Source organism: Heloderma suspectum, chromosome 3 (assembly GCF_057233095.1).
Source record: "Heloderma suspectum isolate Gila_16-S chromosome 3, 16-S_ref, whole genome shotgun sequence".
Lineage (NCBI taxonomy): Eukaryota > Metazoa > Chordata > Lepidosauria > Squamata > Helodermatidae > Heloderma > Heloderma suspectum.
The window spans coordinates 180,663,174-180,677,500 of record NC_139460.1 but is presented as its reverse complement, the minus strand read 5'-3'; the positions used below and the strand labels follow the sequence as shown (position 1 = coordinate 180,677,500).

The following is a 14,327-nucleotide window of genomic DNA, read 5'->3' as shown; positions in this document are numbered from 1 at the left end:
GGATTGTAAACAAATTACTTCTTCTATAATCAGATTATGCAATCCTGATTATTAAATCTGAACATGAATCATTGGTCATGTGCAGGGAAATTAAACTGATTATTATTATTTGGACATTCAAATCTCCTTTTCACCAGTACATTGGATGTGATGGCTTGGGGTTTTCCCTCCCACCATTTTAGCAATTGGTGCCTAAAGACTGCACTGCAAATTGAGATAAATGGGACAATTATTGGGCATTCAGAAGTGGAAGATCATAACTTCTCCCTGAAAGGTGCAAGGGCGAGATAGGGGTGGTGAAAATTAGAATGTTTAGCCTTGTTGTGGGCTATTATACAAGCAGACAATAGATGCGAGGGTTTGCTTTCATGCTGGGACATGAGGAAACAGGGGAAGGGAGCCATGTTTACATTTCTGCCCCTTGCTCATTCAAATATGATTAATGTGCTGGAAAGCCACGTCTTAATCGAAGATGATGTTGTCAAACAAAAACTAAATAGGGAAATAAACGACTTCATCAGGCTCTTTCTTCAGAAGCTGGCAAACTGTCATTGCAAAGTCATTAAAATATGATAATGAAAAATAGCTCAATTAAATGTTGTTATAGCTGTGACCTTCATTCAATTAAGACACAAGGAAGTGTCTGCAATTGGCTTTGCATTTAACTCTCCTAAATTTAGAATGCAGATAAAATCATTATTCAGCCTTTGCTGATACATGCAATTAAAAGTATGCTAAATAAAAATGGAATGATAATATGGACAACAATACACAGCACATGGTAATCATATTTTAAATTGTGTATTTCTTTAGTCACTGCTCAGAAAGCCAGATTTTCTATAAGTGTAATAATATCCACAACCTGGTTAAGCCAAACTATTTACATTTAAAATAATGGGCAGGCCAGTCATATTCTCATTTGCCTCTAGTCAGATTGTGGCATAACTGGATTGTGGATTCACATATTACAGCCCAGTTAAACTGAGGTACTTAGATTTTAGCCACTTGATCCCACCAATATAAATGGCACTGAATATGCTTTACTCCAAATACTTTAGGGTTTCAGAATGAGCCTCAGAGGCCATTGCTGTTCTGTGTGTTCAATGTGGAGGTATGGGACAAAACTGAAAATTGAGGAATCTCTCTGTAAACTGCAACAGGTATTCTAAAGGCCAAACATGATGCTAATTGTGTAATTGCAATTAACATTCACATTTGTGTGTACGTTATAATTAGCAGCCAGTGGGAAGCCTGAGCAGCCTTGAGACCACGGGGGCAGGCAGGGGACATCTAATTCTCTATGTCCCTGCAATGGTCCTGACAAAAATGTCTTCCTTTGAAGCTGCTGTTTGCATTTTGTGTGAAGTGCATCTTCGGAGAGGGGATTTTTATCAGGACCATGACAGGGAGAGAAGGAGTTAACCTTCCTCAAGAACCTCATAAAAAGTAAAGCCCTGCTGTGCCAGACCTCTGCCCCAGCTTCCTGTTTCCCTCTGTGGCCAACCAGATGCCTTATGGGAGGCCCACAAGCAGGACCTGAGACAATAACCTTCTCCTGCTATTGTTCTCCAGCAACTGAAAATGGTGCCTCTGATCATGGAGGTAGCATAGAGCTGTTGATAGCCTTATCCTCGATGAATTTGACTAATTCCCTTTTAAAGCCATATGAGCTGGTGCCTCCCTACCCGCAGTGTTGGTCTGGAGGCTGATTAGGTCCTTTATCTGCAAATTATACAAGAAATAAGTTTATGTTAATTGCATTCACACAATCCTACATTCGATTTGGACCTATGTTCTGCTATGGAAGTCTTCCATTCCTGGCTACACTCCTCACCAGAAATACAGTATGAAGGATGAACATAGAAATAAACAGCAAGATGAAATGTGTTTTCCCCAGTTCAGCTTATTTCTCTCTGTGTGGGCAAAGTGTGTAATGGCTGGGTACAAATAATAGATGATCCTGCTGTATTGGGACCAGGAGTGAACTTGATCTCTTTTTGGTCCCTCAGCATTTGGACATATGAAGCTTTCGTTTGCTGCGTTAGGCCCACATGCATCCCCATCCTCTTCTGCAACCTCTGCTCCCCCCCACTAAATTAAGAACAAAAACAAACAAAATTGTGAAATTTGGTGGCAAACAACTACGGAGCCTTAGAAAGGTCAGAATTAGCTTGTTTTCTTTGTTGCTGAATTTTTTATTTTTGCTGCTGCTGCTGCATTGCTGAATTTGGCTGGACCACCAGAAATTGCCCACCCCTGCTGCACCATATACACATGGTGCAGGGACAACCAGCACTGGCAACAATACATTCAAGTTATGTACTGCATTCATTCTTGCAGTAACAACTTCCTTGCGAGGCACAAAGGGTGAGCAAGAGATTCAAAGGTATATTTAAGCCTCCTTCCGATTGTTGTTCTCGCCATGATTTTGCATTATGACATTAATTGCTGGAGGTCTTCAAGCAGAGACTGGACAGCCATCTGCCAGGGCTGCTTTAAACTGAATTCATGCACTAAGTAGGGGGTTGGACCTGATGGCCTAAATGGCTCCTTCCAACTCTGTGATTCTGTGGCAGAAGTATAAGTGCCTACTGATTATTTTTTTCTTTTCTTTCATGACAGAATGTTTGACTACATGCTTAAATTCCACAAGAATGAATGGGATCTAGGTATACCTTAACTTGAAGCATTTCCTGTGTTTCATTGAATAAGGGCTTCAAACAAAAATCAGCATTTCTGTTATGGATTTCATATGTAGAAGATGATGCTCTTTTACAGTCTTGGAAATATCATAGGATTGTCCCCCCAAGGCAAAGGAGGAAGGGATACTTTAAAATGGATCCTTGCACTGGGCAGGGAGTTGGACTCAATGGCCTAAATGGTCCCTTCCAACTCTATGATTCTATGAAGGGAAATTCACAGAAATGATTATTGTTTGGTGCCCAAGCAAGGCTACCTAGTGATTCTCTCCTTCCTGATTCAGGTCTGGTTCCAGAACAGAAGGGCTAAATGGAGAAAAACGGAGAGAGGGGCTTCTGATCAGGAAGGGCCTAAGGAGACAGTGGCTGAGGTGACACCCCCAGGAAGGAATTTAAACTCTCCCTCCCCAGTTGACCAAACCAGGAATAAGAAAGAGAGCCTGGAAATTCATCAAAGGTATGATGCCCTCTCTTGCTCCCACCACTTGATTTAATGTGTATTTAGCATCAGTGGTATCCTAGGTGAGTGTTCTTCACTGCAAGGTTTGAGGACCACCAGCTGCTCCCAGTCACCTCAAGTGTGGCTCTCCATCCCTCTCATTCTCTCTTTGCAGTAGCTGCACAGTTTCAGCAGTGGCTGTCTAGCTTAGTCTTCTTGTTTGCTTTAGCAGTGGGCTGGCTGCTGTGATCTGGGCAGCCGGAGATTGTTTGGGTGTGGGGAGTCAGGAGATCTGCTGCTCACCAGCTGTAAGATGGCTGGGGGTGGGGAGGGGGAGAAAGAGGAAAAGGCAGGAGCAATCAGCCAATTACATGTGACGGGAGGAGCCCAAGAGGCAAACAGCAGTGTGATTGGCTAGGTGCAGTGGTGCACTGTAAAGGCACTGGGAGAGAGAAAAGAGAAGCGTGGAGCTGTGCTAGGAGATTTTGAAGCACTGAGTAGAGCAGATCACTTTCAGTAATGAGAAAAAGATCCAGTCCGAGGACTAATGAGAAAAGGACCAAGAATAAGACTCTCAGAATTTGCCTGTCTCGTTACTGACTGATGAGGCCTTGCTTGGACAATGTGGAGGGGGATGGGGAGGAGAGGCCTCAAAACCCCCCCAGCTGATTCCATTGCCCAGCACCACCACTCAACTGGGTGATGGGTGGGGGAAGAGACCCTCACTGGGCTGGGAAAGCCACCCAGCACTGGTGCCTAAAGACAACATGGCCCCTGCTTGAAAAATAGTGAAGATCACTGTTCTAGGTGATGTGCAGAACTTTGAAAGGAGGGGGGGCAAGGAGCTTATAGACCACCCCTCAATCCTAAACATGGAAATAAATCCAACTGACTTCCATATGTGAATGAGCTGGTATCATTTTGCACTGATGGCACAAAATATAATGGAGGAGAGCACAGGATAGGGCTGGGAAAGCAAAGCAAAATCATGCTGAATAGGTGGGTAGAATTCGTGAGGACAGAACGGTCTGGGCTGAGGTGCATGGAAGCTGTCCCTGGTATCGGGAACACATAGTGGTAGCAGCAGAAGGAAATAAAAGGTAGGGATGAAATGGCAAGCTAGTTTGCATTGAACAGATGGAGCAAACAAGGAATAAGGAAAGGGAAGAGGAACTACAGCCAGAGGCAGCACTGTTACAAAGAACCTTGTACATACAGACTGAGGGTAGCAGAAGGGTTGTCATGTTGGTCCGTTGCAACAGCAAAATATCCCAAGAAGGCCTGTAGCATAATGTATTTATTGTGGCATAAGCTTTTGTCAGCCAGGGCAAGAAGTGTCACCTTCATTGGCATGCATGCAAACAGATCAAAGAAAAAGAATATAAACAGGAGTTGAAAGGACATGCATATAAGACAGCAGTTGGCTTGAAAAGCCCACCTGCATACAACAGAAGAACAGAATTCACAACATCTGTAATTGGTGATAATACCTTTTAGTCATGCCAGGCCATGCTACTTTAACACGTGTGGAACAAAAACGAATCAAGACGTGTGTGTGTGTGTGTGTGTATTTTTAGTTGCATGTATTTGAATATTGTTTTCATTATACGATTGGGCCAATACACATTTGTGCATCAGATTTAGAGTGGTGGTTTGGCTTACTTTGGAGTACGTATCATTGAATGGGAGTAAGCATAACTGAATTAAATAGGACTTGCATCTGAGGAGACATCATGTGCATAGGATTGTGCTTTTTTTGGCATTTTTTATATGGTGACATTTGAAATTAAGGACACAGTCCTATACATGTTTAGATAGAAAAAACAGTTCCTGCCTGGGGAATGCTGGGAGTTGTAGGATTTTTTTTCTGTCTAAACATGCACAGGATTGTGCCTTTCATTTTTCTTCCTCCCCATTTTTAAAAATATAATTTTAACATTTAAACAAGTAGAGCAAAAGAAACCCATGGCCCCAGTCAAGCCCAAATTTAATAGAACCAAATTTGCTGATGAATTTTACTTGCGCACTCTCACACTGGAGCTTCCCTTGGATGCTAATGTGAAAAGTGAGGGGCTTCTTGATTCTGGAGTCTATACTTGAGTAGAAAATACACACACACACACACACACACACACACTGCATTGGTGGTGTGAAGGAATGAAACTTTTCAACCATTTTGTGTTCTTGGTTGTAAAATAATTGCTCTCCATTTAGAGGCTATTAATGCCAGGCAGTTCAAAAGGTCAGTGCTGGAAACTTGAGGGGAGGAGGGAAGAAATCTCGTTATTATGGGAAATAGAAACTTAACAAACTCTGCTACCCTTCTGAGAGGCTAAGTGGTTGGGAGCAGGAATAATGTGCATAAGTGGAGCTGATTGGTTGACAAAGAACTCGGGGGAGAATTCAGGAAAGAAAGAGTTAGAAATCCGAAGAAGGTAAGATGGAGAATGCTGCAGAGAATCTTGGGACAAAAGGATCTGAGCTGAAAATAAAAGAAATTGAGAAGCAGCACTGCCAATGGAAGAGCTGAAAAAAATTGCTTTATTGTTAGGTCTTGACTTAAGTAGGGAAACATTCTAGTCTAGGTTTAGGTCTAGTCTAGGTTTAGAATCTGCCATTTTGGGGCAAGGTGATTGAGCGGGTGGTGGCGGTGCAGTTGAAGGCACACTTGGAAGAAACTGATTATCTAGACCCATTTCAATCGGGCTTCAGGCCTGGGCATGGGACAGAAACGGCCTTGGTCGCCTTGGTGGATGATATGAGGAGGGCTCTGGATAGGGGTGAATGCTCCTTCCTTGTTCTCCTCGACCTCTCAGCAGCTTTTGATACCGTTGACCACAGTATCCTCCTGGACCGCCTGGAGGGGTTGGGCATTGGAAACACTGTATTGCGGTGGTTCCGGTCCTTCCTCTCCGGCAGGTACCAGAGGGTAGCACTGGGAGAAGAGGTTTCGGACCCGTGGCCACTTACTTGTGGGGTGCCACAGGGTTCCATCCTCTCCCCGATGCTATTTAACATCTATGTGAAGCCGCTGGGGGCTATCATCAGGAGGTTTGGGGTGCAGTGGCATCAATATGCGGATGACACGCAGCTCTACCTCTCATTCAAATCTTCACCAAGGTTGGCCATAGAATCCCTGTCCAAATGTCTGGAGACGGTGAGTGGCTGGATGAAGAGGAATAAGCTGAACCCTGACAAGACCGAGGTACTTTTGGTGGGAGACAAGAGGAGGCTGGGGGATGTTGACCTGGTGTTGAATGGGGTACGGCTACCCTTGAAAGACCAGGTCCGCAGCCTGGGGGTCATTTTGGACTCCCAGCTGTCCATGGAGGCTCAGGTGTCAGCTGTGAGCCGGACAGCACTGTATCAACTCCATCTGATACGGCGGCTGCGCCCCTTCCTTCCTGACCATCTGCTTCCATCGGTAGTACATGCCCTGGTCTCCTCTCGTTTAGACTACTGTAATGCGCTCTACGTGGGGTTACCCTTGAAGACGGTTTGGAAGCTGCAGCTGGTACAGAACGCGGCGGCTCACCTGATTAAAGGCAGCCGCCGGCGAGATCACATCACTCCAGTGCTGAAGGAGTTGCACTGGTTACCAGTTGTTTTCCGGGCCAAATTCAAGGTGTTGGTTTTGACCTTTAAAACCCTATATGGTTCCGGCCCAGCCTATCTTAAGGAGCGCCTCCAGCAACACCAGACAGGCCACTTAACAAGATCAGCCTCGGATGGCCTTCTCTCTGTCCCATCAGCCAGGACAGCTAGACTGGTGGGGACGAGGGAGAGGGCCTTTTCTGTGGTGGCCCCCACTCTGTGGAACTCCCTCCCTAGGGAACTCCGTCATGCCCCCTCTTTAATGAGCTTCCGTCGTGCATTAAAACCGTGGTTGTTCAGGCAGGCATTTGGGGTGGGTTAGGGTATTTTTAAAAAAAAATTATGGTAGAATTTTATTGTTTTAAATTGTTTTATGGTATGTTGTACATCGCCCAGAGTGGCTGGGTGACCAGCCAGATGGGCGATTAATAAATTTAATAATAAATAAATAAATAGATCGGGGGCATTTGTGGTCCCCCAAGGCCTTAACTGCACTCCTGGGTATTCTGACCTCTCTGCCACCAAATTCCCCCTTCTGATGATTTCCCACCAGTTGTACATTGCTACCAGCGATGCAATTTGCTCTTTCCAGCAAGGAAAGTGCTATCTGCATGAGGATCTCTGGGAGAGGGAGTGGATAGCCTTCTTTCCACTCTCTCCTTCAGTGATCCAGATCCAAATTTCTTTTTCCTCACTTCTACCAACAAGGGAAGAGTGATCTGTATCTAGACTGCTGGAAAAGGTGGAGAGAAGGCTCCCAGAGATCCTCGCTCTGTGTGTATCTGTGTGTATGTACATATGTACGTACGTGCGTGCATGCAAGCCCCCACCCCTGAGCCAGCATCACGTATGGCCCTTGGGGTCAAAAAGGTTGTGTACCCCTAGTTTAGATTAATGCATTTTACATGCATTTTCGACTTAGATTCCTGCATTGAGCAGGGGGTTGGACTCGATGATCTTATAGGACCTTTCCAATCCTACTATTCTATGAATCTATGCTGTTTTCATATCCTAATTACTCTTACGGTGAAGTGTTAAAACTGTCAAGTTTCCCCCATCTAGAAATATCACAATAATTTTTAGATTGCTGCGTTTCAAAACCTCTAGTAAAATTGACATTTGTTTTAGATTGCCTTTCCATACTGCCACGTACAGTATATTGGCTGGGTCAGTATGAAAGAATGAGAGAAGTCAGAAGAGTCAACTGGGCTCACAGAAGCCTATCAGTGCTGCCTGCCACTTGCAGCCTGTGTGTGTGCGCGCACGCGTTGAGCCCCACCTCTTGGAAATCTGGAGGATGCTTGAGCCCTGCTGCGCCCCGCCCCCCTCTGAAGTTTTCACCCTTGGCTGGAATGCTCCCCTCCTGCCTTTCCCATAGGCTGCAGGGGCGGAAGTGCTTGCTTCCTACTGGCATGGGGAGGAGATTGGCTACGATAATTTTTGGCTTAACTAGTAAGGCCAGCCAAGAACCGTAGACCTCCATCTTCCTAGGTGAGACTGAAGAGCAAGGGCAAAGATGAAAGGTGCAAATTAATCTTGTGAAAAGGGGAAAACCTTGGAAATCCCTTTCCTAGGTGAGGCCTGCAGAGCATGGGTGGCAGAGAAAGCGGGGAAGGCCCCACAGCCTAGGCCGACCTCCCGCAAGGTGGCCATGGGTATCCACGGTAACTGACCCACCACTAACCATTCTCTAGGCTTTGATAGCCTCCTCTCTTTTCTCTCTGCTCTGGGCTTGTGTTTGTTCCTATTTGGCTGACCCTGCAGTCTCTTCTTTCCACACTGTTCATGTCTCTTTGCAATCTTTGTCTGCCCGCAACTTTCTCTTCCTTTCCACACCATCCACATCTCTTGGGCAGCTGTTTCTCTGGCTCCTCCCCTTCTCTGCTTCTGAAACAGTCTCCTCCTCCATGTCTCTCTTGCATGCTGTCCATGCCTCTTAAATTAGATGGGCCATGGCTCAGTCATAGATCACCTGCTTGGAAGGTCCCAAGTTCAATCCCCAGCATCTGCAGGTAGGGCTGGAAAAATTCCTGCCTGAAGCCCCTGCAGAGCGGCTGCCTGTCTGTGTGAACAACGCTGGGCTACATGGACAAATGGTGTGATTCAGTATAAGGCGAACCTGCCTTATACTGAATCACACCATTGTGAACCTCTATGTTCCTACTACTCTCTCCTCCTGTATGCAAAATGCTCCCCCCTTTGCCCTCAGTGGCACGTGCAGCCCAGGTGGCTGCCTCATCTGTCAGCACCTCGGGGGGGATGCTGGGAGCCACAAAATGTGTGGAACCTTTGTTGACTCAAGAGCCATAGTTGATCTGTGACTTCAGAGCAGTTTGGCCAATTTATAGACATATAACTTGTAGATTTCCATTCAAATTACATGCCAGTAGTAGCAGGGAAAGGATCAGAGCCCAAGTATTCTGAAAGGGAAAGTTATGCCCTTCATAACTGATACAGTATGTTCAGTAGTCAGGTATCCAAACCTATGCTGTGCTGAAACCCCACCTGCCCTTTTGCAACTTTTTTGTTTCCCTGTGAAAGAAGGCAGTTGTTTTTCTGCGTCTTTCACAGAGACGTTAAGAATTTCAGTGAAAGGGCATTACTTTAACGTGAGGATGTGGCTGAGTGCGGTGGTGGTGATGTGTGTCCTCTTTGTGTTACTGTTTTTATCCCATTCTGTCCTTGCAACCTCTGTGGCTGCTTGGGCTTTCTGAAAAGCCCCCTAGAGGACTTCAGCCTGCCTTCCTCCTTTGGGGCTTTCCAGTGCTGCTGCCTGCAGAGTGCCCAAACTCTGCATGAGTTGTTATTAAAGGGCAGAGAGAGAGAGAGAGAGAGAGAGAGAGAGAGGGACTAAATGCGGGGGTGGAAGTCTCTTACTCTTGCTTAACTGTAATGCCATGCGGTCCAGTGACACCAAGATGGTGTGAGTTAATGCAACCCAGTGGCCTTGGTAATCTACATATGTGTGGCCTGGGATGAAGCCCAGACTTAGGATCGCTGAACAGCCATGAGCAAATGGCTGTCTCTCAGCCTCAGGTTTTAAAAGAATATTTATATACTGCCTTTTATTTCAAAAACATACCCCTGTGGTGCTTTACAATTTTTTCAAAATATAAACTGAGAACCAAGAATTAAATTAGTAGCAATAGACAATGCAAATAAAAAGATCAATACATCAACCTCAATCAACTTTTCAGAGAGGACATTCTGTGAGCTAGGCGCCATGAGGAGGCCTCCTACTGAGACTAGATGGATATCTAAAAATGATGGTACCTGGAGGGAAGATTCATTGACTGATTGTAAAGCCCAAGGGGGTACATCATGGAAAAGGCACACTCTGATACGCAGGCCCTAGACCATTTAGCGCTTTTGAGGTCAGTACTAGCACCCTCACTTGGATTCATCCAGTAGCCAGTGCACCTGAGTCATAACAGGTATTAAGTATTCACAGCAGCCCCATTCCCATTAGCAGGCAGGCAGCTGCATTCTGAGCCAGCTGAAGGTTCAGGACTGACTTCATGGGCAGCACTATGTGTAGAGTCTGTGACAGGTAATGCAGGGGTAACCGTCATTTTCCTCACTGCGTTGTGAGGCTGAGCGGCATGAGAAAGTAGTGTGTCCTCTCCTGAAGGGCCTCAGCGGTGGGGCACATGCAACAGAGTGACTTGTTCGTGATCCGTTTTTTCCTTCCTGCAGCCTCAGCAGAGCAGTTGGCCCTTCCGGCCCCTTTTTCCCTTCATGTCTACCGGGGACTCTCCTCAACACAGCCACCTATGCCCAGGCTCTGTCACAAGTTGCATCCCTCAAAGGTAAGGGATTTTTTCTTTAATCACAGGCTCAGGGGCAGCAATAGATTTTTTAATATTTTGTGATCTTGTCCTATTCCCTCTGGAGACATATCATGATTTAAAAGACTACCACAATTGGCTATGCCACAGTTAACTAGTTCAGTGCTGCGGATGGCTGCAACTACTCAGCAAAATGGTTGAAGAATTGGTGTAACATTTTGCTTTTTTGCTCTGACTTTATGGTCAAATGTTCTGTTTAGCTCGATTTAGGCTGCAGTCATATATACACACTTACCTGGTAGTAAGCGCCACATGGGCGTCTGCGGGAAGGGGAGGGGCAGTTACACACCCTCTTGATGAACCATAATCTCCAGATTCCCAGATTTCATTTTTTTTAAAGCAAGTCTCTAAGCCCTTGTAGAACCTGAGATTTGTTTTGTAAGCAAAATCAGTCTGCGCCTGCCTTTCAGGGTTTTTAGCCAATGAATGAAGTCACATCAGTGTCTACAGAAAGAACTTCCTGCTGCATTCTAAAGGCTTGTTGCAGGGGAGGGGGAGGGGTCTTTCCTGGGGGAAGTGATTGCTGCCTCAAAAAATCAGTTCAGAAATCTAGCATTTTAGTGTAGCTCAGATTGGATAGCAGTGCACCTACCAAAAAGAAAAGGTAGGAGTAAAGATCTTTCTAACTCGGGTCTTATTAATATTTTTTTCTGAGATGGTAAACAATTTAAAAATTACCCTTACAACGCATGCAGATGAAGGTCATCGTTATTATATCTACATCACAGGGGCCAGGGCTGTGGCTGAGAGAGGGTGGGTTATGTCAGCCCTGCGGAGTAGCCCAGTGTAATTGTCCAGTTTCCAGCAGAGGGAACTCCACCCCACTTGGATTTCCCCCAAGCACCCGGCTCAGCTTGTATGTGTGAGTCGTGCCACGGGCTCCCTGCCGGAACTGACAGACTCCCAGCCACAGCTGTGGCTGTGCACAGCTTATCTCCCCTTCTCCCTTCCAGGCCCCAGCAGGGAGCAGGAGAGACGAGTTGTGCCCAAATGCCAGTGACGGGCGACTGTGGCACCAGTCATTGTGTGCATGTGCCTCCTTCTGCTTGCCAGGGCCCCAGGAGGGAGGAGGAGACACTTGCGAACACAACGGTGGGTGGCAGGAAGGGCAGTGCTGCAGCTCCTTCCCTCCCTGCCGCCGCCGCTATTGCCTGGCAGCCACTCTGCACAACTCTCTCGGACAAGAGACTTGTGCTGTGCAGAGCAGCCAGCAATGGTGGCAGTGGCGGCTGAAGTCCGCCAGCCAGCCCAACTCCACACAGGTCAAGTCAGGCCAGCTCGCAGACAAGTGAGCCGGAGCTTGGGGGGCCAAGCCACCAAAAGCTCAGCAGACATGACCCCCCAGGCGGATTCCTCTGACATCCCTAAATCCAGTGTTGTTTTGCAGTCTCCTGGTACGTTGGTTATTTTAGGGAAATTTGGGGTGGCGGGGCTGTCTGGACACCAGGTGAAAAACAACTGAAGTAGACCTGATCCACACATTTTCAAAGTCGACCTTGTACACGGGGCTTGTCACTGGTCAGTCACCAGATCCATCAGTAACGGTGGACCTGTTATTTGATGCTGCCTGACCCTTTTTTAATGTGCAAACATACACAAAATCCACAGTAGGGCAGTACCTTTATTAGGACCAACTAAAATTCCACAAAATTGTGCAAGCTTTCAAGTTGTCTAGAACAAGAGTTGGCAGAAGGTAGATCTGGATCTCCTGGTAGGTCTTTGGGCAATTTGCAGGAGATTAGCAAGGATCCTGACAAACAACTGTTTAGCAATAGCAACAACAAAATGAATTCCCCCTACCCCAAATTATACTGCTCAAATAAAGAAAGCTTGGGGTAACCAGGAGTGGATTTTTGTGTGGAAGGTCTGTGAGCGCTGTTCAGTTCTGGTACCCAAAACAAGTTCCTGAATGCAGAATTCCTTAATTCTAGGCGTATATGTTCTGCATCAGGCTCCAATTGGTGGATTTCAGGATTCTAGTGAAAAGCAAAGTAAATCCTGCAAGAAATCCTTCCTGGGGGAAGAAACAAAGCCCCCAAATTTGGCCAGGTAATATGGCTATGATCAGCAGATTAGACAGACCCAGTCTCAAAATGGAGACTGAATGAGTTAGTTGGCCATACTCAGGGGCATAACACCTGGCCAAATTTTGGGACTTGGTTCCCACATCCCCTGCTTTTTGTACTACCTAGCCTGACTGATGAAGACTTCTGAAGAACTTAAAAGCTTGTACAATGTTTTGGAATTTTGGTAGGTCCTAATGAAGTTATTGCCCAACAGTGGATTTTGGATGTTTTTCTCATGGACCAGCATGGCTCCTTTTTATTTTTTATGTTTTACTTTTAGCAGTTCCAGGAAAAAATATGCAGTGTAGTTGCACTGTGCAGTGCAGAGCTTGCACTGAGCAGGGGTTTGGACTAGATGATCTAAATGTCAGGGAATATGACTAAGCAACAATGTATGTGCAAAAAATGCAAAGGTGTGTTGCAGCAGGGCATGCTTGTATGTGAATTACAGTCACACACCACTGTGCAGCTTTGCACTCCACCACCTGGAAAAATTCCTGTAGCTGCCCATGAAGCACCAATGGGACTAACTCCTGAGTGCACAAGGTTATGCTGTTGTAGTTGACCACATGCCTAATACAACTGGATTCTTGGAGACTGGACGAGATTCTCCTAATTCCCACTGTTATTTTGGATCAATGATAGGGGATTCCTCCATGTGGGGATTCCTCTCCTTGCTAGTTTTGCCTGCCCTGTGTCCCTTCCAATGGGGAAAGGTCTGGGGCTGGTGAAGCTGCTCCAGCCGACTTCAGCTGGGTTCCCAGCTATGCTGTGTTCCAGTTTTCCATGGCTGGTGCTCCTCCAGCTGGCATTTCAGGTGGGTTATGCTGTGGGGAAGAGTGGGCAGGGAAGTCTGCTGCTGCCAGCCATCTGGATCCAACCCTCTGTTTCCTGCACATGCACGCTCTCTCTCTGTTCCAGAGGAGAGCCTTCCTGGCCAACAGCTCAGTGTTGAGTTTTGCTTTTTCTGTTCTGCTTCTAATTGGTTTCCAAAAAATCAAAGAAGATATGCCACATAGATACCTAGGGTACTTCCCAACAAGGTTTTTTATTGTGCAGTCACTCTGCCCCATTGAGGGCAGAATTTACAGGGCATTCAGATGATGTCTTCAATTTGTAACCCTTCCATGTTTTCCCACAGCTTCTTCCATCTTTTTTCTTAGTAGAAAAAAATCCATTAAGGAGAAAAGGATGGAATTGCCACTCAGTGCCTTTGGACTGGTAGCGCAAAAGGAAAGTGTCAACCCTCCCCCTCCTGGGACACCACAATTAGACTCCCCTGCACTTGCTATTTCTTCTTCACTCCACCCACCCACCCCAGTAACATGACTACAAGCAACTCATTTAGCATCACATGTAGATTGACCCTTTATAGAGGTAATTTGTGGGTCGGGGGGTGGATTCTGCGTCAGGGCAAGAAGCTGGACTAACTGATGAGAGTTTAGGCTTGGCTGTTTTACACAGCAGTCTCCCTGTTACCTTCATATTAGAGCAGGGGTGCAGAACCTCTTTCAGCCTGAGGGCCAAATTCCATTCTGGAGAAGCTCTTGAGGGCCAGATTCCAGTGGTTTTGGGGGCTGAAAGCAAAAGGAGCGCGGTCAAAAAACCCCAACTGCCAGCATATTTTAGCTTAGAGCTCTTCCTGCCAGTAACTCAGCCTTTGGAGAGGCATTTCAACCGT

At 46.2% G+C, this 14,327-nt stretch overlaps 1 protein-coding gene across 1 annotated transcript in view; it reads left to right on the top strand.

The window, feature by feature from the left end:
* Positions 1–14,327, top strand: part of DRGX (dorsal root ganglia homeobox) — a 39,149-nt gene that overhangs the window by 6,300 nt on the left and 18,522 nt on the right. Inside the window, exons 4-5 of the mRNA XM_084845568.1 lie at positions 2,984–3,156; positions 10,429–10,541. Of these exons, the coding sequence (XP_084701694.1) occupies positions 2,984–3,156; positions 10,429–10,541 (286 nt within the window). The remainder of the gene's footprint in view (positions 1–2,983; positions 3,157–10,428; positions 10,542–14,327) is intronic.